This window comes from Diadema antillarum, unplaced genomic scaffold (assembly GCF_040938485.1).
Source record: "Diadema antillarum isolate AM-2024a unplaced genomic scaffold, OU_Dant_1.0 scf00000001, whole genome shotgun sequence".
Lineage (NCBI taxonomy): Eukaryota > Metazoa > Echinodermata > Echinoidea > Diadematoida > Diadematidae > Diadema > Diadema antillarum.
Window position 1 is genome coordinate 3,111,198 of NW_027270890.1, and position 26,565 is coordinate 3,137,762.

Sequence of the window (26,565 nt, forward strand, 5' to 3'; positions counted from 1 at the left end):
TCTGTTTTTTTTTATAACGCTATTGCATCATTTTCTGCGAGGAAGTTGTAGAGGTGAGTTTCTGTTCGTGTATTGATGACTGATGTGCACTGCCCTCTGCAGTATATGTGCAGGTGAAAAGCGTTCGAACTTTCTTTCCAGAGTATCGTGGAAACTCGATTATTTCTAGGCCTATTAAAGGAGATCTCATATAACAGAATACTTATAACAAACTATTTTCCCGTCAAAATGAATCAATTTCCTTTGTTTTGTATCGTTTATTGACTTGATCCCATAGGATCTCGTCGCAATACCGAGTTTTATATGTGTGTTTATTTTCGCGTAGCTTTCGGTGCTGCAAAACTTTTGCTAGGGCCTAAGCTTACTAGTCTACTAAACTTCGTTTTATTTCCGTCGTTTCTCACACCTCGTTTAGTACGATTTCTTACATTTTATATCACTTTATCTGTTCCCTTTATACTTTGAAGTATTTAAACGTAATTCTCTTAGTGTCTCGCACTGTTATTTTCGTAACGGCGATTTCTCCGCTTCGCTGTGCACAATCGAAGCGACGGAGTTTGATCCCAGTCGCTTCGATGTGCTATTTGCTGTCTTTTCTAAATGTTTGTGTTGTTGGGAGGTGTTGATACTTTGTATTTATTATTGAGTTTCCCAGGTATTTATCTCGAGGGATTATGCGTGTTTCTTAATGTTGATCATAGGAAAAGGCTAAAATGATCTTGAGTGATGTCTGATAGTGATGATAACTATGCTGGTGACTGGTGTAAAAAGACGGCTTCCTGTGAATGCTCAGCGTACGTGACGTTTGTTTTATTTCCCTTTCCCTCTAGTCTTCTTTCCCCCTTACTCTTCTTTCCCCTCTCAAGAATGATTAAAAAAAAAAGAAATTACGTACACCTCACAACAAAACGAACCATGTGCTATAGCAACTTTCGTAAAGTTAAATCTAAATGTTCAATATCAGCAAAGAATAAGGCGAAAACACGAATGACAATAAATAAAAGCGAAGAGATTGTGTATGCAGTCTCTTCGGCTCGAAGAAACTTGACACCCCACCCCTCTCCCTTGTGGAAATTTCCACAAAAGCAGGTGCCACACCCAGGTGCGTGCCAGACGAAAGAATGCGCGCATTGGAATAAACAGCGTGTAAGTATCCTGGAAATATCGATCGAAGAACCAGCTCATTAGTTGAATTAAAGGAAAAATTCCAAAGATATCATGGTTCTATGTCTATAGCCTTTCTTTTGGCGCATAATAGGGAACATCGAAGAGTCGATTATAGTGTACTTGATCGAATATCTAATGTTCCCTGAACAATAACAAAAGGATTGATTATTTAGTCAATTAAAAATGCAATCACAGAAATACATGAAAGGTCTCGTATGCCCAGACAAATTCACTACGAGAAGGTCCAATGAGATGCAGTCATCACCTGGTTAGACAGCAAAATACAACGTGTAATGACAATTAATTTCAGTTCACGCGCATCAAAACTGCTTATTACTTTTCAAAGTTTTGGCTATCAACATTCGTTCGTGGGTGTATTTTGTTTGTTTGTTTGTTTGTTTTGTGTGTTTTTCCCTCGTGAAAGACGTAATGATTTCTTCATATCGAACGTAAATTGCATGTTTACCGTAAACAAGCCATTCAGCTCAGCTCAGCTATGGCGCATTCGATCCATCGAACTTGCAGTAACCTCTTATAGACAGGAGCACATGGCGCATTCATTTAAACTTGAAAATGAAGCCACGTGTTTGCACCACATCGGCGCTTCCACACACAGCGCGGCATTTTGCGATCATCGTTATAGCAGACTTTCCGATTCCAGTCAGGGGAAAAGGAATTGGAATACTTCGAAAAATACTGATGTTTAAAATCCAATAAAATGAAAAAAGCCTGAAAACAACGCATGATTATGTTTTGATAGTACATAATTGGAAACACAGAACAGAGTTTTGCATCCGCTCACACAGAAGCTCTCTTGAGAAGATCAAGCATTCCCCGTCCCCTGCTAGAAAATGGAAGCTTCCATAATCAGCCCAGAAAGATTTTGGAGGTACAAACTTGCACTTGTACACATTGCGAGAAAGCAATCAATCAACGCTGAACATTGCGTAGTTTAGAATCTTTATCGTGCTGGTGACCAGCTGGATGCTTCGGCATGTGTCATAACGTTATGTTTAGAGCCTGTAGGCCTCATAGCAAAAAGAGGGAGATTGAAAAAAATACGAATTCTGGTGGAAAATACGAATTTTGGAGCTGCTGAGTACTAATTTGTGCTTCGAAAGGTTGGCAGCTCTGTCGTATACGGAGCAGAATTTAACAGTTAGTCATTTCCAAATATAAAAGCAAACATCCGACATCTATTTTATCATCGTACGGAGCCGAATGTCACTGTTGTCCACTTGCGAAAGTGAAATGAGTCATCTGACAATTATTTCATCATATCGTACGGGGCCGAATTTTGAACGTCAAGGCAGACATCAGACAGTTTTGTGTGTGTGTGTGTGTTTTGTTTTGTTTTTGTTTTGTTTTTTACCATCAAACGCAGCCAAATGTTACTATTCATTTCGAAATGTAATACACATGTAGCAAATATCCGACATTTATTTTAGCATAGTACGGAACAGAATGTAACTGCTATTCACTTCCAAACGTAAAAGCAATCATGTGACATTAATCATTTTGGCATCTTCCGGAGCCGAATGTTATTGCTATTTATTTGCGAAAGTACATAGCAATATAAATTATAAGCAAGCATCCGACATTTATTTAAACATCGTACGGAGTTGAATATTATTATCATTCATTTCCGAAAGTCGAAGGGAGCTGATTGTTATTGTTATATTTCGAACGTAAAACCGAATATCAGACATTTATTTTATCATCGTATATACGGAGTTATTTTGGTTATTCATTTCCGAACGTCACAACAAACATGCGTTATTTATTTTAGCATCTTCCGGAGCTGAATGTTATTGCTATTTACTCTTGAACATATGACATTTATGTTATCATATACACGGAGTTGAATATCATTGTGTTCATTTCCGAACCATCGAACGCAGCTGAATGTATACTGTTATTCATTTCGAAATTTAAAAGCGAACATCCGACAGTTATTTTAGCATCGTATGGAGCAGAACATTACTGCTATTCACTTCCGAACGCAAAATCGTATATACGGAGTTGAATATTTTTGTTATTAATTTCCGAACGTCACAGCAAACATTCGACATTTATTTTAGCATCTTCCGGAGCTGAATGTTATTGCCATTTACTCTTGAACATAAAGGCAAACATCAGACATTTATGTTATCATCGTATATACGGAGTTGAATATTATTGTGTTCATTTCCGAACCATCGAACGCAGGTGAATGTTACTGTTATTCATTTCGAAATTTAAAAGCGAACATCCGACAGTTATTTTAGCATCGTATGGAGCAGAATATTACTGCTATTCACTTCCGAACGTAAAAGCAATCATCTGACATCTATTTTGTCATCTTCCGGAGCCGAATGCTATTGCTATTTACTTTCGAAAGTACAGGCAATCATCCGTCATTCATTTTATTATCGTAAGAAGTTGAATATTTTTGTTATTTATTTCCGAACGTCAAAGGGATCATTCGACATTTACTTTAGCATCTTCGGGAGCTGAATGTTATTGCTATTTACTTCCGAACGTAAAAGCAAACATCAGATATACATTGTATATTTTATAAACGTATATACGGAGTTGAATGTCATTGTTATTCATTTCCGAACATCAAAGCAATCATTGAACATTAATTTTACCACCGAACGCACCTGAATGTTACTGTTATTCATTTCGAAATCTAAAAGCAAACATCCAACAGTTATTTTAGCATCGTATGGAGCAGAATATTACTGCTATTCACTTCCGAACGTAAAAGCAATCATCTGACATTTATGTTAGCATTTTCCGAAGCCGAATGTTATTGCTATTTATTTTCGAAAGTAAAAGCAAATATCCGTCTTTTATTTTATCATCGTACGGAGTTGAATATTTTTGTTATTCATTTCCGAACGTCAAAGGGATCATTCGACATATAGCCTACTCAAGCATCTTCCGGAGCTGAATGTTATTGCTATTTACTTTCGAACGTAAGAGCAAACATCCGGCATTTATCTTATCGTCTTACGGAGTTGAATATTATCATTCACTTCCGAACGCCACAGCAAACATTCGGTATTTATTCCAGTATCATACGGAGTCAAATGTCACCGTGATTCATTTCTAAAATCAAAAGTAAACATGCGACATTCATTTTTGCGTCTTACGGAGCCGACTGTTACCGCTGTTCATTTTCAAAAGTAAAGGCAAACATCCGACTTTTTTTGTAGCCCGATTGGGCCACCGAATTTTCAGCAATGAAATTTTGGTGGCGCAGGTCGTTAAAAGTCGTGAATAGCGAGATGATCGTAACCGATGTCGATATGTTCTAATAATTATTGATACTTGAGTGATGAACGCATGTGCACAACTTCCGCAGGTGTACTTCTTTAGAAAGTAGCGAACAATCAAGGCAGTGGACATCAGAGTGTGATTAAATCGAAAAGAAGCCCCTGAAACCGGAATTTGATGAAAATGGGCAAAGTCGGAACTCCATGAAATGTATTTTGATTGAGCGGTCAAAATAAAGCTTAACGGGAATGTGCCCTTGAATACCCTCGTCCACCCTCGTCCACCCTCGTCCAACCCGCGTCAATCGAGACGCAAATTCCCGAGGATGGATTATCCGTGCGGGCGGATGGACTCGTCCACTGAACGCGTATACCCGCGGGTACCCGCGGGGATACGCGTCAGTGGCCTCGTCCAGATCTCGGAAAAGCGTGACGTTTCCCGCGGTCGGCACTGTATTTTGAGGAGTTGACCTTGACCTTTGACCCCCTGACCTTTGACCCATGACCCCCAACTTCCCTAGATAATCACTGCCCATCGGTACAAGCATATATACTAAGTTCCATGAAGATACCTTGAACCATTTGCGAGATATGGAGAAAAACATGAAATGTCAATTTTTTTTCACAAAATAACCTGTGACCTTTGACCTTTGACCCTGTGACCCTAAAATCCACACAAAGTATCATCCCCCAAGGATATACCCTCATACCAAGTTTGATGTAAAACCACCACACGGTTCTTGAGATATCGACAAAAACAAAACGGGACGGACGGACGTACGGACGGACGGACGGACGACCCGAAAACATAATGCCTCCGGCCACTTCGTTGGCGGAGGCATAAAAATTTTAACTTCTTTTGACCATAACTTCAAAAATGTACCTTTATATGTAGTGACCAATATATCATTTAACCCTAAAAAGGCCGGGGGGGGTTGAATCAACCCCCCCCTCGACATTTTTCGCGACTACTCCGCCGTGCGAAATTTTTTGACCGCGCCGTTGGCTGACTTTTTACTTCCAAGTCTCGCACATCTTTTGACACCATTTTCGCGAAAATTGCACATACCGTTACGACGCTGCATAATGTTTTATACATGCCTGTCAGACCGAAAATGGCTCAAAAACGTGATTTTGTGTATAAAGTCTATGCAAATGGAGTTTTCTCTTCTTATTCATAAAGATATGATTATTTTCACTTTCATAAGCTGAAACTAATTAATTTTAGCATAATTATGCTTGAAATAGGTTCTGTCATAAATTTTGCGGAAAAAAAATGATAAAACAAAAGGTCGAAAAAACAAAGAAATACATAAGAAATTCATAAAACAATAAAAAACATAAGAAATTGATTGTGATACCAAATCTTTTTTTCAAGTACATTGTTAAGAATGCTACAAAGAATGTTTTCACCAAAAATTAGGATTCTAGGAGCTTTAATTTCTGATTTAGAGCAAAATGTATGATTTTATGCATATATTAGCATAATTAATTATTATGACAAAAATTTCCATTTCTTTTTGTATAGCTCGGTAGATTATGCCACAGGTAATGCACGTGCCAAATTTCATGGCGACTGCGCGATCAACGGCCGACATATTACATGTATGTACAAACCACATTAACCATGTATTTTCATACAATACAGAAGCTGCACTAGAATGAGTATCATCATTTCCTATCAACATTAATTTAAAAAATGACTTAAAAATGGAAAGACTAATCTATTTAAACTATTTAATGTTTTAAAGTAAGATGTACCCTTCTCTGTCCCAAGCCATCCCAGGTAACCCTAAACATCCAGTCAAATTTACTACGCATAACAACAATTAATTCACGAAATGCATATCATACAATTGTAAGTTACATGTTTTCCACTTCAGCCATATAAAACAGGTTTATATTAGGTCAATTAGGTATATCAAGTAAGCATGACAACATCAGGCTGCAAAGATGCTGTTATAATTCTTTGTCTTCTAAATTTCAATGAACACTATAACAGGAATTAAATTAAAAGAATTCATTCGTTTCTCTCACCCTGATCCACTGGTTGTCCATTTGGACTCAGCCATATTGGTCTCTGGAAAGGTCCAGGGTTCTCCACCTCACACACAAGCTGCAGGTCTCTCCCCACCGGTGGTAGAACAGGTGGCTGTGGTCTGATGACGATCCGTACTCCTTCACTCTCATAGACTGTGGACAGACACAAGAACAGAACATAACAGAGCATAATATAAACCCTGGACCAAGGGTTATAGCATACGATAAGAGTGGATATTGAGATAAACTGCCTGTTTCAACCATACTGACATGCATGTTTTACAACACCTACTTTACACACCAAACAAATAAATAAACAAAAACAAACATACAAAATAACAAACAAACCAAAACATGCTTCTTGGATCTTACATATGTACTGTAGACCCATCTCAAAACTGGCCTACATCTGGAGCTGAGTAGTTGTCTTATTACACATCTATGCACACATAATATATCATTTGCACAAGAGAACAAAAGTACATTAAAACACAATTAAACATGCACACAACCAGCCATAACTTCTACCAACATGCCAATACTGATAACAACATATAAACATACACACATATAAACATATAAACATATAAACACATAAACATAAAAACATATAACTATGTAAACATATAATATATAAACATATAAACATATGAACATATAAATATATAAACATATAAGCATATAAACATATAGATATAATACACCCATCAGCAAACCCACATACTCACTTCTGATCTGGCAGAAAGAACCCTGGAAGCCCGGTGGACATATGCAGCGACCACTGTCACAGGTGCCTCCATTAGCACAGGGGTAGTCACAGTCTGTGACTGAAAAGGAACATGAACAGTATAGTAATACTTGACACACATGACTCTTGGGAGTGAACATCTCAATGACAATCTAACTTGCATTATGTATATGATACATTTGTAGATACAGTTTCATTCAATGCTTTAAATCACAACTCAAAACACATCTATTCATTATTCTACAAATTGTCTATTATCATTATTAAGTGCGTCAGAAGCTCTTGCAGCGCAGAAGAATATATGTCTATAGGTTTTGCCCTTCATAAATTGACATATTATCATTATTCGCTATTAGCATTTGAGACATACAAAGTGTATCAAACCAGCAGCCCATACATGTCAAATACATATTTATCTTTGAGATACAAGTATGTAATGTGATATTTGATCAGAATTCAAAGTGAGAATATCATTGTAACATACTTATCCCATGATAGCAAATGAAAATGCTTTAAAAGTTGCATTGCTGTGATCATATAAAACTTTTACAGTCCTTTGGCACAAACAAGTTAATGAGAATCTCTGTTCATATTCACAATTTACAAATATACACTATCTATGAATACACATGTCTATCCTAGGTTAGTACATGAGTACATTCTATGTAAATAAATGTGGATATAATGAGGTGGAAATAAAGAAGAGTTCTTACTCTGGTATTCACAGGCGATGCCTCCATAGGCCTCAGGACACATACACATCCCCATGCTACACAGTCCATTGTTCTGACACTGTGGAACACACTCTGCCTCTGTAAATCAAACATTCATACAGTTTTATGGACATCAAACCTCTAATCCTATATCACAAAAGGTTGAAGATGATCATTCAATGTTTCTTCATACATTCACTACCCTATAGTGGCAAATATTCATATGTTCACAAGTTCAAAGGCACTTATACTCCACATACAGTCAAACCTGTCTATAGCGGCCACCTGTCTATAGCGGCCACTTTTGTTGTTTCCCTCGGGTGGCTGCTATAGACAGGTTTGACTGTACACTGTCTGATCCTTCTTTCATGTCTCTAAATGTTCTATCCTTATGTACTTATTTATTCTGCTCTCATATATTCTGCATAATGTGTCTATATGTTTCTACATGTATTCCTTTGCCCCTCAGGAGGCAAATCATTTGTACATTCAGCATTTCGCTCTCAGAGCAATGCACACTGAAACATGGGCAAATTCTGAGTCTGTCTTAATGACAACAATATATGCGCTATTTCAGAACTAAGGAACTGATAATGCAATCTAAGAGCTGCTTTTGCCTTTTTGAAGCTTCACAGTCTCTGCTCCTCCATCTGTTTATACTTCCCTTGAGTACAATTTGTACAAGAATGTTTGAAAAACACACTCTATAGTCTACAAAGCTATGCCTGATGGTTCATCACCCATCATGTTATAAATGAGGAAAAAAGAAAGTGATGGAGAAAACTTCGCTGCTCTATAAAGTACTGATTTACTTTAGGAATAACAGATCATGGTATTATGATGTCTCTTTTTGCACAGATTTTGCCAAAAAATATTGCTTGTACTTCTCATGGTTTTACAACCACTGAGCATCAAAATATTGCTTGTACTTCTCATGGTTTTACAACCACTGAGCATCAAACAGGTTTTGTTCTGCAGATAAATTACAAGTAAAATTATTTTTCAAGAGGATCTATAGTTACAAGAGAAATAATTGTTCAAAGGATTGTGTAACAGGTTACCTACAGGAGACTGTCACTCTTCTAGGTCTGTGAGAAATCTTCAGAAAAGTCTGCATTACAACACTTACCCCTGATGGTAATGTCAAACTCATTCTCTGCCTCCCCAACAAAACATGTGTAGATGCCCGAGTCAGTCTCAATGATGTTATTGATGACAAGGGTGGTTGACATTGAAGAGTCTTCTTCCACAGACACATGTCTGCTGCCACCTACAGTGCAGGGAGGAGAGGTTTCTTCAATCAGCCAATAGCAAGAAGCACTAAAAAAGAACCTAAGAATAATACATGCTTTATTGTATTTGCAAATTTTAGCCGGATAATAGTTTGCTTGGGAATGTACAGCTAATTTCTTGAGGTAAATGCAAGCAGACCCAAAGGCGTGGCCAAACCCACTCAGCTGTACTGTAGAGATCACTAAAAACGTTAAAATGTTTACATGTATGTAGAGTGCCACTATGCTGAACAAAAGAACATGTAAAATGAAACTTCACTCCCCATGTACGGCTTGACAAGGCAGATTAAACAAAGGAAAATGCGGGGCCGAGTATTATAATGTAGGGGGGCCTCGGGTGGACCCGAGACCAGCCCTCCACTGTAAATGGCTGGGTCTTTGTCTCTGTCCCACCTTGGTCCATTCTCCTGATCAGTTCTCCCTCCGGATTGACCCAGGTCGGCTGAGTGTTCCCTGACCCTCCGATGTAGGTACAGGTCACTCGCACATTGTCCCCGACGCTGGGAGGGTCAAAGGTCACTGGGTTTATCACGATCTCAAAGTCGGCTCCCACTGCACAGAGAATCAAAACGACAGGTTTGAATGAACGGTGAATGCACACCTAACTGTTAATATATCTTGCTCTTAAATGCAGGTTCAACCCACCAACCCCCTTTTTGCACACTCTTCATATAATGAAGAGTGAAGTGTCTCCCCATACACACCCACACATACACACAACAGAAGGAAGGGTGCTATATCCCTCATGGCTCATCCCGGGAGACCATATATCAATAAACAACAAATGTTATCTACTCAGCATGTTATACAATTCAAGGAGAAGAATCTTTTTTAAACACAAAATGGCTACCATACAAGTGAAATCAGCATATAAACATAGGTAAAATTTGAAACTAGCCCTTTTTTTTGCTGGTCAGCCAATGAAACCCAGAAGTGGCATGAGTAACGAAAAAAATTGCACAGGAACCTCTTTTTTTTTTGTTCTTTTGCTTGTCAGCTGATTAAACCCGGAAGTTGCATCAGAATTTTTTTTTTTGCACTCCCCCTCCCCCCTCTACAGAATCCCTGAATATGCCCCTGTGAGAAGAAAGACACTGACCTCTGGTCTGGCAGTACTGTCCAGTAAAGAATGTCGCACAGTGGCAGCGTCCATCGTAGCAGATTCCATTATTCTGACACGGGAGGTTGCACGGCTGAGGGACTGAAAAAAAGATGAATAAGAATATCAGCATCACAATGCACACACACCCAATCAGCTTGGCAGTTGACCTCCACTCAGTTGCCGTGGAAAGCTTTTCAGCACAACATGCAGACTAAACCTCTTCTTTACCTTAACAATATCTGATGTAAAATCCCACAAAAGAGTGAAGTAAAACTGATGTATAGCTGAAGCACATGAACATTCATCATCAGTTTGCTTTTGTATCTGAAATTATGTGGCTGCTACTTTCTCTTGCGTGCAAAGCAAGCTACACCAACACAGGTTTGTAAAGAGTTGGTGTCTTCACACAATGCTTCATGCCTGGTGTGCTTGCTATGTCCTATGAATTGATCCAAACACTGACAACCTGCCACACACTGTGTAAAGTGTTAACACTTTCTTCACACATCTTTATGCCTGGCGTACTTACTTTCTTCCTCACACTGAGTTCCTAGGAATTGGTCCAGACAGTGACAGACTCCATCCAAACAGGTTCCTCCATTAAGACAGGGTGGGATACACTCACTGGGTGGGAAGGCTGAGAACAGAGATGACACACTTTAGTGCACCAACATTCACTGAGTAACATATCCATTAAAAAAAGAAAAACAAATGCACACAAAAAAACTGCCAACATCAACATTGTTGTGTAGGATAGCCTAACATATTTAATTTTGAACATGTCACATATGGTGCCTGCATAAGTTAATACTTATCAATAATAAATCTCTATTTACCAACTCATAAATTCTTCTTGCAAGATCCCAGTGTTCTTAATATCTTCTTTTCATAACTGAAAACAATGCAAAGAGCAATGCCTGTAATGAAAAAAAAAATAGAAATGATACCACTGCTATGACTTTTTTCTGCCTTTTTTTTTCTCATGAGTACAATGTATGTATGGCAGAGTAAAAGCAACATAAGCATATTTGTTAAAGCCACAGTCCAAGTAGCACTCTACTCATGAATGCAGTTTCCTATATTGTGTTTTCCCCTCATACTTAGGATTTAAGTATGCTGAAGAAAAATAATATATGAAGGAACACACCAAATGAACTAAACCAAACCAAACCAAACTTGTACTACCAGTATCAATATCAATAATATCATGACAATACATTGATATAAGAATATTGACAACAGAAATCATGACAATGGAAAAGTAGAACTAATATAACAAAAACAGCAATACACTACAGAATATGAAAACACATTGCTTTATCCTAATTGGAGGTTTTAAGACAATGTCCCTGTCATGATTTCTCTTGGGGAAAAACTCACCATCTATGGTGATTAAGATCGTCTGCATGTTCATATCCACCTCACAGGTGTAGACACCAACATCCCCTGGCTGCAGGCCCTGGAAGTGTAGGGCAGTGGTGCTAGGTCCCTGGATACTGGTGTAGACACGGCTAGCTGTGCCTTTAGGTGGAGAGACATACCAGGGTGTTTAGTGTTAACACTCATACACTATTACAAGGTAAATTGTAAACGTAAGGTGCATATCAATATTGAATTTCTAAAGTTAAGGCTTATAATATAATGCTTAATTTGACCCTACACATAGAGTGTATACTGTAATAAACCAATTATGCTGTCAAACTGCTTTATATTCTAGATAGAAGATGGAACTTTTTGAAATGATATTAAAAAAACCCCTAAAAAATACTCATCCAAAGATGTAAGCAGGTTTTGAAGTTGAGACCATCTTTTGAAAATCCAGCATTTCTGTATACTTTAAATATTTTGCAAACTCATAAATTCTGGACTTTTTTGTACATTGTAACATAATTTAGGCATGCAACTTGGTCAAAATTTTTATGTGTCTGGTGGAAATGGAAAAAGTAAATGAATGAATGAATGAACGAATGAATAAATGAATGAATGAATGTATGAATGAACAAATGAACGAATGAACAAATGAATGAATGAATGAATGAATGAATGAATGAATGAATGAATGAATGAATGAATGAATGAAAGTCAAGAGTCTGTTACATCTACTATACTGCAGGTGCCCTCAGTAGGAATGCCAGTGATTGAACAATGCACAGTGACTACATCAGAGGGAAGTGGTAAGAAATGAGGACTCCATACCTGGTCTGAGAGAAGGAATGACATTCCCGTTGGGGCCGAGCCAGGCGGGTTGGGGGTAAGACAGCCCACCAGCCTGCACCTGACATAGCACCACCACCTCCTGCCCAAGATGAGGCCGGTTGATGAAGTTTGGCCTGATGGTAATGTTGTACTCAGCTGCAACTGTAAGTTGGACAGCAAACACAGAATAGATGAAGATATTAACAATAGGGCCTACATTCATATTTCTCAGTCATGTATGTTTTTGGTTTCTAATTGTGGATTACATAACTTGTTTGAGGATTAATGTTCCATGAATAAATAAGTGATATGAACACCAGAACATAAACTAGTTTTCCCCTGTGTCTAATCAAATTACAAAGTAAAAATTTTGTCCAGAGCTAAATAAGCATTCAAGAAAATGTTAGAAAGAATTTTCCCTCAAAATGGGTATACAAATGAAACACAGTCTCAAACAAGAACACAGCATGGATTGCAAAGAAATGGTGTGTATTTTGAGTGCCAAATGGCACAAGAAACTCCATAGTCTAAAGTATCATATACACTGTCCAAGGTCCCAAGCACAGACATGGTTAAAGGCATAATTTACCATTTACAGATGAAAAAAAAAAAGCATTAGTGCTTTAAAATAGTTCTGAAATGTGGGTTAGAGATAGAAACAACCACTGTAAAGATTTGAATCTGCATAATCGATAAATACACAAAATGTGAGCAATCGTTACAACAGAAATGTCTCCAGAAAAAAAATCTACAGTTATGGTTTATTGAGAAAAATACTGATATCTCCTTATATTCTAGACTTTTTTGTATGAAAATTTTATATGGTAGGATGTTTTGTAATACAACAGACCTACACATATTCATCATTTGTGATATCTTGAACAAATTTTTTAAATCACTGTTCCCAAAGGCAAACAGGACTTTTAGTATGCCAGTCACAGCAATATTTTACAATGATATGCAATAAGCTCATCACATCCTTGAAAACAGTCCATGCTATTTTACTGACAGAAAGATGATTAAGTCTCACCTCTGCTTTCACAGTTTTCTCCAAAGAAACCCGGGAGACACTGACATTGGTTATAGTCACATGTTCCTCCATTCAGACAGAATCCACGTAGACACAATGCCTCAGGATCTGGGTTTAGAATGAATTCAAAGAGTAATTATTTCAATTTCATGCAGTCTTACCTTATCTATACTCTTCAGTTACCTTAACCCATAGAGGACAAGCTGATTTTGCTATAACATACATTTCGAGTAGACACCTACATGAGTGTGCTAAAGAGTAGCCGTCAATGGGTTATAAACCATGACTTAGCCTGGAAAATTTTGATCTTGAATATATTACACTAATGTCTCCTTCATACTGCTGAGTAATACATGTTTTGTCTTCAGATTATATTGTCTGATACTAAAGCAAACCACAGAATTTACAATTGATCCAACTTAATCACAGTATTGACATTAAAGCTATTGATATTCATTTCCAACTGACATCTAATAATGACCAAACTTATTCTGCACAGTTGCAGCCACTTTAACTCTGCATCCTTCTGCACAAAATGCAGTCAATCTCTCATGTGTCAAACATGAAAGGCAATGAATATGAGTTGAGAATAAATTCTTTGCCGCACTTTTGTTCATACTGAAGAAGTGTTTCTAAATATCAAAATACAAACTGTTAATCATTAACTTTCAATTCTGCAGTTGCAGTTGTCCTTTTCTGCTTTCCAAACATTTACACATTAAATTTCATCACAGACAAACAGTGTATGATTAGCATAATGTGATCACACAGTGAATTCTAAGTACTATGTTCAATATTTGTTACATAATCAAAGATAATTTCACACCTCTTCTCTCGCAGTAGTCCCCTTGGAAGCCGTAAGGACACACACAAACACCAGCTTGGCAGTGTCCGCCATTCAGACATTCAGGCAGACATGATGGTACTGAGAATGGGGGGAGGGGGGAGAACAGATTAATTCAATCAAGGAATAAATCTGCAGTCATATTGTATAACATTGTATAAGGTTAGAATTTTCAACAAGAGAATGCTTAAACCTTTATATTCCAGTCCAAAAAATAAGTTAGTCTCATAAAAAAGTGTAAAATTTGAAGAGTTTAACAGTAAAAATTTGACTGAAATTGTATGAAAAATAAGGAAATTATTAAATCTTGACGTTATGCTAGTTTCTCCTGAAAATATTTCTTTTACAGTGGATATGAATATGCAAATGAGTGAGCTAACCATGTCATACTCTCACAACTTTCAACTGATCGTGTACAAAAAATGATGAAAATTCAATGTTTCTGTCATTGAAGTCTGAAACATAATGTTATTCCTGGATGAATAATTTCAGATTAGTGATCAGTTAGATATATCAGGATTTGAGCCTTGTGATTTGGTAGCAGTAAGTGACTCACCAGTGAGCGTGACATCCAGAGAAGCAGTGGCCTGCGGGGTGCGACATGTGTATATCCCCTCATCGCTCTCTCCGACGTCGATGATGTGGAGCATCACAGTCGACAGGGAGAGGGTCTGGGTGAAGACACGGCCTCCTCCTCCTCCTGAAAGTTCATCAATCAAAACAATAATTGATATTCACTGGCCAGTTGTAGATCCACGGGAGCATCAGAACAACCAGTAGGCAATGCTGCACACTGGCACTGGTCCGACGGTCGCTGATCAGTAAAAATCACTTTCAGACCAGTAACTTCTTTAGGAATGAACCAGTAAAAAATTGGAAAAACTAGGTACCTTCTAGTCCGACATACAGGTCAGACCAAGTATTACCTGCTACAGCCCTGCAGTAGGTAATACTCACTCTTGCTTTACAGTTCTACAGATGTATGTATGGGAGTAATACAGATTTATGCTTTAGGAATTCTCATTGCTATTAGGCCATTTATTTCACAAAATTTCCCCAAAAAATCACAAAAGGTAAATTGTGAGCAAAGTTTGATTGACGTAAACCCTTACTGCACATTGCTCATCGATTTGCATGCACAATACAAGTGCTTTCTCAAAGAATAGAGATTACCTAATCCCCCTAATCCCTATTGCGTCACCATAGCCTTCCTGTTTGACTGATTGATACACCTGAGTGGGCTTGCTAGTCTAAAACTACATGTAGGTCAAGGACAAATTATTGCATGATAACGAAAAAGTTTGGCAAATTAACAATTTTTTCAGCACACAAAGGGCTAATTTCTAACTGTACTTTAATCATCACATTCCATTCTGCCTCAGCTCTTACATCTTAATTCTTTATGTGCCACGTTTGCACGTCCAACTCAGTCAATGGCGTGCCAACTTCGCATATTCTGCTCAAACGCACAAACCCGCCCAATCCTATCGATAAATCACCAAATACCGCCTTACAATGAAAGCGTTTCTCACCCTTCTGTTCCTCTCACATATAGCTTGCATTTTATGTCGTGATTGACTAACAAGCGGCACTCCCTACTAGATTTGCGTGTGAATTCCAAGTTTCTGTCACTGTTTTGCATGCAGAAGTCATGCCTTTATAGTAGTTTACTTCCAAGTCAATTGAGAGAAAACCAATCATGGATTTGTCATACAATTTTCATCAAAGCAAAGCTTGGCATTTTTTCTGCAACTTTACTCACTATTATGACCACCCTAACAAAAATCTATAGAACTAACACATATTTGAAAAACAGAATGTTTTCCCAAAGCATGACTATGTTGCTATCTCAGAATAATGTGGCACACAGGGGGTTTCCACCATGGCACATAAAGAGTTAACCATCTATCTACGTATCTATCTATTGATCTATTTATCTATCCATCTGTCTATCTCTATCTATCTATCTATCTATCTATCTATCTATCTATCTATCTATCTATCTATCTATCTATCTATCTATCTATCTATCTATCTACCAATTTATGCAAACCAAACAGTTTCCAAAGTCTGGACTACTCAGATCTCCTTGCAGCTTGTCAAAACTCCCTGCATTATTTTTCTCCCAAATATTTTGATGCTGTTGGTCACTAACCCGAGTCACTTCTAGCAATTTTCTCCTCTTTCACTGGTCAGCTCTCTCCATCCATGGAAAATTAATTTTTTTCTTAGTATTATATCAAGGAGAGGTAACTCACCGACTTGTCTTGGTGCAATCTGGTTCCCCTGCGGACTGTACCACAGAGGTACGGATGTTCCCCCATCTTGCCAAGACTTTTCACAGATGAATGTCAGGTTGGCTCCGGGTTGTGGGTTGCCATGGAAACCAGGAGTGATGACAAGACTGAAGCTGGGTCCGACTGGGAATAGGGCAATTCATACACACAGGAGTGTTTCAAAATGATCACACTAACACATATCAAACACATTAGCATATAGATAGTTCCACAAAATGTCATTTTTAAAGAAAAGATTAAAGTATGCACTCCCTTGACTTGCTAATAACTTATGTGTTAAGAGTAATATCATTCCTCCTGCTTTCAGAAAGAAACAAAGATATTAAAAAAGTCAAGTGCTCTTTCATTATGCTTGAAAAGGGAAAATATGTTGCTCTTTCTTTGCATCACTTCTATATGTGACCCTGCACCTCAAAACAAACAAAAAGTCGCCAGACATGAATTGAGTATATAAATATAAGAACGACCCAAGTCCATGGAAGATCATTTCGAGTAAACTAAAAAAAACTTCATATCTTTTTTATTTGTCCAATAATATTCTATTTAACTGTGATGGGAAGGCAACATTGTATATACAAATTAGAACATATATTATTGTGACAATTAACATTTACATTAATTGTGGAGAGGCCATTTTGTGTGGTGGACTTGGGTCGTTCTTTGATTCATATGGACTTTGGTCGTTCTTTGATTCATATACATGATATTCTGCTTTAGAGATGGGAGAAGGATGAGAGAGGGCGCTATTATATGAATGTAAGAATGACCCAAGTCCTTCATTCTTACATTAATATAAGATTTAACTCATTCATTTCAGGCACTTCCGGGGGTAATTAGGATTTATCATTTACACACAAGATGAGTCCATGCATAAGCTACAATTTCCCATGTCAAACTGAATTTGGCCAAAAATTGGACTTGGGTCGTTCTTATATTCATATACTCAATTTTTAGTTAAGACCATATTCTGAAAGAGCAGACTTTAAGCTTTAAAATGATGTATAACTCAAATCAAATGGACTCTCCTAACCTATCTAAATATTGGAAAGAAAGCACAAACTCAGGAAAAGAGTGAACTGAGAAAAGAGGCTCTGAGGTACAGTGTCTATTCAAGCGCTTAATCTTTACCAAACCGTGCTGGCTGTGCGATGAATGGGACAAAAAACAGGAAGTAAACCACCAGAGTAACAACAATGAAGGGATTATTAGATTAAACTGAAATTGAGCATGCCTCATTAACACATTCTGTCCACAATTAATGCCAACTTTCAAAGCAGTAGCATTATCCTTTCAAAAGTTATTAGAGTTGAAGGTGAAGAGTGTGGACAAGGTTTTTCAGAAATGAAAAAAGGATTCTAAAGACACACCTAATCACACTATTCTACCAAAAATGTTCGAGATAAACTGCCAAAAAACACACTTTCCTGCCCGTTTTATGATACCAAATTTTAGCATAATGTAAAAGAAGACCCGCTCTTTCAGAAAATATGAAAAAATCAAGTTCGGCTAGGTTGACCCATTTCACTTATATTCAGTCCTCACGCAAAATTGGTGTGTGCGACATTATGTTCGTTTTGAGGTGCACGGTCACATATTGTTGTACATACAACATAACCTCACAAAATGTTGTAGTCTTCTTATCCTATGATGGCTGCACTAAAACTCAAAACAAATCAAAACTTTCGAACTGACTGTCCGATTTTCCTCAGTCTTTACACTGACATGTAACTGCTTCTAATGTTGCTAAATTTACTCAATCCACCTTGATTTCATTCTCTTTAAACCCATTGAGGACCGTTGAATTTGCTACAACACGCACTTCCCACAGTAGCTTGCCCGAGTATACTTGGGACTCATCCTTAACGGGTGAATCTTATGGGATACTGTCCCCATCAAGCTCTTCAAGAGTCATATGGATATACTTTTTGAAGCATTGAATATGATTTTACATTTATATTTTTTCAAGGGATTTTTAGGCATAAATGATAAATAAATTGGATGTTTGGATGTTTGGAGGGGGGTAGATGATAAGGGAGGGTGGGCCGACAATATTTTCTGGGTCAGTTCTAAAAAAAAAAAAACAGAAAAAAACTTGCTATTGGTTTGTATATTATTTTTAATTGAATTTTATTTTCAGATATTAGTTTATATCTACAATTTATATTCTTTTATATTTGTGCACACTCCGTAATTAATTGTGTAGATTTGTGTTATGAAAATTATTATGTTAACTTTTCACTTTGTTGATGTAATGCAACAAATTTTGATGTTTTTGTTGTTTTTCTCTAAATCATTTCTTGTCATGTTAACATGATTCATGTACATTGATTCACAGCCCCATTGAAAAAGAGCTTTTGCTGATTGGGCATTGGTAAAATAAAATGTCAATGAAATGAAGAGAGGATGTTTGGCTACCCAGTCACTCACCTTCCACTGTAATGTTGAGCTCCTCAAAGCTGGTGTCCACCAGACAGAGATAAAGTCCACTGTCCTCTGGCTGAAGGTCAGTGATCACCAGCCGGACGGTCGAGTCACTGGTCACTTCGATGAAACTCCTGCTGTTGGAACCTGTGAGGTTTGAAACATTCTCAGACTTTGAATGACAGAAGATGTGAAGTCTGGACATAAATATTTTCTTTATATGGTTTTTCTTCCTTTTCACGAGGGGGGGGGGGGGGGGAGAATGCGGCTAGGAACATTTGGCATCTGCCGCAATTGACAAGTGTTGTCAAAACTTTTACACACTCTGGCACTTGTCATTGATTCATGTGTATAAGGCCAGAGCCCCGTTTTATCAAATGATATGATCGATTATAAATTTCCATAACACACAGGCTGCCAGAGACTTATGTTAGAAATCAACTATATAATCAATCATAGCTCTTCATAAACAGGGCCCAGGTGTCAGACAAAACCAGAAGAAAAAGTAGACAGATAAAGGATCTGGGAATAAAGCTTCATGATTCTGTGTACACTTTATGAAACTCTAGGTTACATTGTACAATGTATATTTACACACATACAGTACAAGCCTCATATGCCACTATCTATATCTGTATTGTGACAATGAAACTGATGTCAAAATTGATGTGAAGATTATGTACCAGTATGAACTTAACGGAAATCAATGATTTCTCCTGGCTAATAAATTACAGTCTTACTGGTACACTATTATACATATTACACATTATAGTAGACTTGAAAAGAGTTCATAAGATAAGCCACTATTAACTGCTTGAGATTGTTATTCTCTAATAAACTGTAAGATGCCTGCAAGGACAAAATGAACAGCATACATTATGTTCACTAAAAAGGAACAAAGGAAAACTGAACTCATCTTACCTGAGAGGCGGGACTGGATGGCGTAACCAAGGGGGTGGAGCCAGACAGGTGTGGCACGCCCCCCGGCAACTTGACACAGGAAGCTGACCTCTGTACCGATGGCATAGGGTCTGGTGGGCTTGGGCATGATGGTGATGGTATAGTTGGTGATCACTGTAGATTCAACAGAAGGGTGTATTTTAGTTTGGTGTAGTTTATCCCATCGCATTTCATTTGATCAAACAATTGCTTGACTAAATTTAAGTAATCTAAATTACTGAAATTTACTTGAATTTACACTCTAGTCAAGTTTAATCATATTATGTAAACTTGGAATGAAATAGATTCACTTTAATCTAATCCAGTTTAGCTTACATCAATTCAAAGGAATTCAGTTATTTCTGCTTGTTGGTTGGGAGCTAATTTAGTAGTTCCTGTGTGCAGAGAGGACAACCATACCCTAAGAGATTTATAGCATGAATATCAAAATTGAGACTATCGCAGGAAAAAGAGAATATACACTCCTGTAGAAGCAAAAAAAACCAACAACCAAGACCCACACACATAAAAATTTGATTATTGATAAGAATATTTACTCTGTATTAAGACAAGAACTAGTGATAACATACAAAACTAGTATATCTATCTGATCACATAGTGATACCAGAAAATAGTTATGAATATTTATAAGTATGAATGTTCATGGTATTGTGAGGATGACAAGGATGGACAGGGCTATCAAACTTACCTTGTTCTTGACAACGAGGGCCTCGGTAGCCAATGGGACACTGACAAGTCCCCTCAAGGCAGCTTCCACCATTGAGGCATGGATCAAGCAAACAGTCAGGAACTAAGGTGAGAAAACAAGAAGTTCTGATCAAATCTGGGGCAACATTTCCTTGGAACAACTAAGTATGTAAATCGGTAATTAACTAAGCATCTTTCAATTATATGTTCTATAAAGAATGTATCCTAGTGGCCAGCCAATGAATATTGATGCAATTGAACCATCCATCTCTCCCCTTTACACTACCAGGTCTTTAACCAGTTGAGGATGAATTGATTTTGCTACAACACATATTTCCCATAGACACCTGGCCAAGCTACTATACTCGGGACCTGTCTTCAACGGGTTAACATCATTTATTCCTTGGCATTCAACCAATCACTGTTGGGGAATGGACTTACATTGTACATTCAATCTTTAACTTTGGGATGAGGTGTAACTTTTGCTAATATGAAAAAAAAGTAATATTGTCACAGATACAGATATACCCTAAAGGTGTAATCAGTGGAGGATGCAAGATGTAAGACTGACCAAGTACAAAGAGGGTGTAGGGAGCTGACCGGACCCCGACATTACAGAAGTAGCTTCCCTCATCCGTTGCCTGGACATTCTTGATGACCAGCCGGGCAGTGGTGGTTGACACCTGGTCTACATAGATACGTTCCGACGCTCCTGGTGAGAAAAAAAATGAATTGTTATTAGGGATAATATTCTTCAGGTCATTATCAAATACACAGTAAAAGGGTCTATCTTGAGAAATGTTACTTCGGAGAAAAACGGGTTTACAGTTTGGTATATTTGTATGTCTGCCTCATGTGTTTGTAAAGAGAATGGCTTGTGATGTTATGTATTATAAATATATATACATAAAAGAAATGTTTTAGAAAATTTCATCTTAAATGCTTATTTTAGTCCAGAGTTATTACAAAATTTATACAAATAGACCGTTTTATCTTGTAACTGCTAAATACACCTTACATATTTCTCATTGTTTTTTTCTTGCAGCTTTGATTGCACATACATGTATCTCAACTTAATAAGAACAGAGTCGACTTGTTTTGTAATCAAGCTTTCCACTTTCTCACAGATATGTAGGGATCATAATAGAGAGGGAATATTTGAGAATCAAGCAAAAGCTTTCTTTTCAAGCAAATCTGTCTCCAAAATTTGACCATGTGTACGTAAAATAAAGGGTATCAGAGGCATCTTGTGCCCACAGTGAGTGTATGTAGGTTGATAAAGTCAGCAAGAACTAGCAATAAGGAGGGCCTGGGCTCCGTTTCATAAAACTTGTCATACGTGACAACTGCAACATTTCTATGACAAATTTGCTCTCGGCCAATCAGATGCAAGGATTTCAGTAGCTTGCAACAACAAATGACAAATTGTCACTGATAACAAGTTTTATGAATTGGGGCCCAGGTCTGACATGCTGCACCCTACCTGGTTGCTTGGGTAGGACCTGCTGGCCATTGGTTCCGGTCCAGATCGGGTACTGCAGCATGTTGGGCGGGGTGACCTCGCAGATGACCGTCAGGTTGGTGCCCTCGTACGGGATGCCCTCGTAGTCTGGGAGGATCAATATCTCAAACTCTGTCAGGTAAGCTGTGGGCAGGGTGAGAGAAGAGGTGAAAGGGAATCAACATGTGCTGGCCACATGAAAAACGATCATCATATGTGACCCGCCATGTCAAAAATCCGAAAGTCGATAACGGCTGAGGCCAGAAAATCAAGTTAGAAGTCAGATCATCAAAACTGATTAAAACCATCGACTTTCTGTTCTGGGGGATAATTTTGTAGTCCCATGTTCTCCCTATCACCTGCCGAGTTTTGGAAGCTATATGATCAGAGGAAAGACAAGAAATTTGCGCTCTTTTTTTTTTCTGGGCCATGATTTTCCAAGTTTAAACTGAGTAGAAATGAAAGAAAAGGTGATAATTCCAACTTACCTGGTGTTTCACAGAATTCTCCCGTGAATTCTGTGGGACACAGGCACCGCCCTGCGACACAGTGACCCCCATTCAAGCATTCTCCCTGACAACCAACATCTGAAGGGTCAAAGGTCATGAGAGTAATAAGTCCAACAATTTCCTTCACAACAGAAAACATGTTTACTGCTTTTGACAACTAAACTAGTACTGCATAAGCCATTATTTTCGCATACAATTATTTTCACGAATTACGAGGTTGTGAACATTTTCGCATGATGTTGTTTTTGCCAATTGACACAATGCTGTCATAAGTGCACTACTACACCTGCACATGGGCGACGTTTTTACGTATGTGTTGTTAAATTCACTGTCCAACAAGGATTCGCGAAATTCACGAAAAATTAAACCCTCACAAAAATCACAGCTTATACAGTATAAGAGAGTAGATCAATTTTCCAGATAAAGGACTGCAGTGGCTGTACCTAAAGGTCTCATTTCACATACAAATGAAAAAGAGATAAAAAGAGAAAGGGGGATTTGATATCAACATTTTACATGATACATAATCTTTTGAAAGACTTCATGGAAATGTTTAAAGTTATGCTCATCAACAAGATGAAGAGGAACAGCTACAATGTAATATCTCTAGAGCCATTCATCCTTATCAAATGAAATGGCTGCTTTATACATAATCCACCACCCAAATCTAGCAACTAAAGATAGTCATTCTCCAGCAAAGTTAGGGAGATGATGATATACACACCAGACACCTATGCACTCATTTCTGTGTCGTCATTACAGAAGGCTGACTTCAGACTTACTGATATCGGTTGGGGTCTTGCGGTCTGGCTGTATGCAGCTGGTGTCCGGCAGACTGGCACACAGGCTAAGAACCTTCTCCATGACGGGGAAACCAAGCACGGTCAGGACCTGGCTGAGGAAGGGTGGGCAGTCGCTCTGGGCGATGCTGCAGACGTCAGCGCACATCACGTAGGACGGGTCGCACGGCTGGTAGAACAGGTAACAGAGGGCAAAGGTCGCATTGGCCGAACACTCTGAAAGGAGACAGCATCCATATAATTAACCCATTGAGGATGGGCTGATTTTAGCTACAACACGCATTTCCCATAGACACCTGTCCGAGTATACTCGGGACTCGTCCTCAAAACGGTTAATACAGACAATCAAGTCATAAGTTGATTTTTAACAAGATGGTATGCTTCTGCATGTGTGTGTGTGTAAATTCAAATAAATAAATTCTTGCATCAAGTTTTATTGTAAAGCGTCTGATAAATTACCTTTCACCAACGTAAATAAATACCCATTATTCAGTGTTTCCAACCAAAGTATGTATGCCAATGATTTTTTTTCTTTAGAGTGTGTGGTGTCTACTAATAGTAGACTGAATAATTGGTGCTTTTTTACATTGATGAAGGGCAATTTGTTAATCAGTTGCAATGGAAAGAAATTCTTTTAATTCTACTCACCTGACATGAATGGGATGAGGGTGGTGGTGAACAAACCCGCCAAGTCGGCATCATTGGCAAAGGCATTTGGGAAGGAGGCGTACTGGTAGGGTAGGACGTCACACATGCCATTCTCAATCAGTGAGCAGGACGCTGGGCTGGGTGTGGTTGGCTGGGGCGTTACCTCCAGAGCGGGCGTGGTAGGAGCAGCAATGGGTGGGGCGGTGGTGATGAGGATCAGGGGGGTGGTATTTCTCTCTATCGGTGACACCGTTGACTCTGAGTGGTAGAGGAGTCAAGTGTGAGTAAAGGGCTCTCTTCCAAAACTTTCGTGGGGAAAATGAGACGCTGCAGTGGGCTTGATGTCCATCTGAGCTTAACCCATTGAGGACGGACTGATTTTGCTACAATATACATTTCCAATGGACACTTGCCCTAGTACACTCGGGACTTGTCCTCAACGGGTTAAAAACAAAATCTAAATTTGATACAACCTCATTCTAACTCCCCAAGATGGTACAATGTCACTAATAACTTCTTAAGCGCCATACAAAATATCACTTTTCACCTGTAAGCCTACAGGTACCATTGTAGGGCTGTTCACTTTCACACATCAAGGTCAGAGAAGAGAATACCAAATAAAATCACGGAGATACATGTATTTGTGTTTTCCAAATCAGGAGAATTTGCCTACTTTCTTGTCAGAACAGGTAGAGATGAGTCTATTTTTTTTTCCAGTAAGCCTCCTGAAGAATGAGTGAGACGTGGTACCTTTGTGATAAAAATTTGCAATGTTTCGGTCCTCAGTAGCAAGGTCCCTGGTTCTAATAGCAATCTAGTTCAAGTTGAAGTTCAAATCTATTTTCATTTCCATCAAATAAACATAGTATAGAGTGTATATTAAAGCAGAACATTAATTGCACAGTGTCTACACTCTGCAATCTACATAGTGTACACTCTGCATACACATACCTCAGCCTTTCCTACCCCTACAGATATGTGCATTTCCATAGACACTTGCCCAAGTATACTCGGGACTCTTTCTCAATTGGTTAAAATCTGAATGGGGGTTGTCAAGAGAAGACAAAAAAATTTTGCTCTTAGGTGATTCCCAGTGCTCAGTTTTTATCCCCTTCACTGCCCAATGCTTTAACTACTACCACTGTCACAAACACTTGAAGAGTTTGTTCGCAAAAACCGATAAGTCCATATTTGCCAAATGGAGATATTTGCGATTAAAGGTCAAGAAAAATAAAGAGAATAATAAGAAAATTGTTGCTTCTTTTGACCATAACTTCAGAAATGTACCTTTATATGTAGTGCCCAATACAGTATATCATTTAAAAGGTATTATTTTGTACTTTATGACAGAGACCGTACTTCAAAATCTTCAAAAATGGACTTATCGGTTTTTGCGAACAAACTCTTCACTTATTCTCACAAAATATGGGAGAACTGATTTCCTTTTCTTACCTCCATTGTTGATGGTGAATGTGACGTTGACCGTGTTGATGATCCCGCCGTACTCACACACATAGATCCCTTGGAGGTCATTCCTCATGTTGCTGATGGTCAGTCGGACACCCTGGCCAAATAGCCTCTCTACAAAGACATTGTAACCAGCGCCCAGATCACCACGTGCTGGAAGGACAAACATACAATAGGGTCAACTCAGTGATGTACTGTAGTTGTCTGAAATTGAGACTAGTCTCATAAAGTCTTTAACTTTAGAAGTCTCCTTCCAGTGATGACTTTGTCTGAAGTTGAGACTAATATCAATGGGTTTTACCTTAGAAGTCTCCATCTACTTAGCTTGATTCAAAGATCTTTTAATAAATGTCAAAAACATTACACACCTGCTTTTGCAAGTTTAACTGGGAGCATGTAACTTCTCACCTGTATGCTCCCAAGCTACACATAAATTCCTTATGCACACATGCCTCATGTACAGAAGTGGTCTTCAAAACCCATGTTTACTAAATGAGGCTGTGCTTTGGGGTTTTGCTATCTCAATATTGTTGGATTTCTGGCTGCCCATTTCCAATATTCCCATTCTACAGCCAACATACAAAGTAAGTTTTCATCAAGGAAAAAAAAAAAAAACTAGACACACTCAAGCACTCAAAGCTATGTAGTAAACCATGAATATCTAGCAATATATATTGTATCTACATGAATGCTGAGGGTGGAAATAGGCTTTGGTTGTGTATGGTTTACTTACAGGCCTGAACGAGAGGAACTACATTCCCATCCGGACCATACCAGACGGGTGTGGCCTGTCCGTCCTGCTCATAGATGCATGTAAAAGTGGCAGGGGTGCCTTGCTGTACCACCTGCTGGCCTGGGATGATGATCACTATGGAAACGC

At 38.3% G+C, this 26,565-nt stretch overlaps 1 protein-coding gene across 1 annotated transcript in view; it reads right to left on the reverse strand.

The window, feature by feature from the left end:
* Nucleotides 1-26,565, reverse strand: part of LOC139722132 (uncharacterized) — a 51,300-nt gene that overhangs the window by 12,107 nt on the left and 12,628 nt on the right. Inside the window, exons 10-32 of the mRNA XM_071633483.1 lie at nt 26,419-26,553; nt 25,671-25,838; nt 24,219-24,476; nt 23,553-23,786; nt 22,750-22,848; nt 22,244-22,405; nt 21,332-21,472; nt 20,762-20,863; nt 20,035-20,187; nt 19,120-19,260; nt 16,654-16,815; nt 14,952-15,095; nt 14,378-14,476; nt 13,552-13,659; nt 12,522-12,683; nt 11,706-11,846; nt 10,855-10,962; nt 10,323-10,424; nt 9,617-9,775; nt 9,061-9,201; nt 7,932-8,030; nt 7,199-7,297; nt 6,468-6,623 (exon numbers count right to left, since the gene is read on the reverse strand). Of these exons, the coding sequence (XP_071489584.1) occupies nt 6,468-6,623; nt 7,199-7,297; nt 7,932-8,030; nt 9,061-9,201; nt 9,617-9,775; nt 10,323-10,424; nt 10,855-10,962; nt 11,706-11,846; nt 12,522-12,683; nt 13,552-13,659; nt 14,378-14,476; nt 14,952-15,095; nt 16,654-16,815; nt 19,120-19,260; nt 20,035-20,187; nt 20,762-20,863; nt 21,332-21,472; nt 22,244-22,405; nt 22,750-22,848; nt 23,553-23,786; nt 24,219-24,476; nt 25,671-25,838; nt 26,419-26,553 (3,273 nt within the window). The remainder of the gene's footprint in view (nt 1-6,467; nt 6,624-7,198; nt 7,298-7,931; nt 8,031-9,060; nt 9,202-9,616; nt 9,776-10,322; nt 10,425-10,854; nt 10,963-11,705; nt 11,847-12,521; nt 12,684-13,551; nt 13,660-14,377; nt 14,477-14,951; nt 15,096-16,653; nt 16,816-19,119; nt 19,261-20,034; nt 20,188-20,761; nt 20,864-21,331; nt 21,473-22,243; nt 22,406-22,749; nt 22,849-23,552; nt 23,787-24,218; nt 24,477-25,670; nt 25,839-26,418; nt 26,554-26,565) is intronic.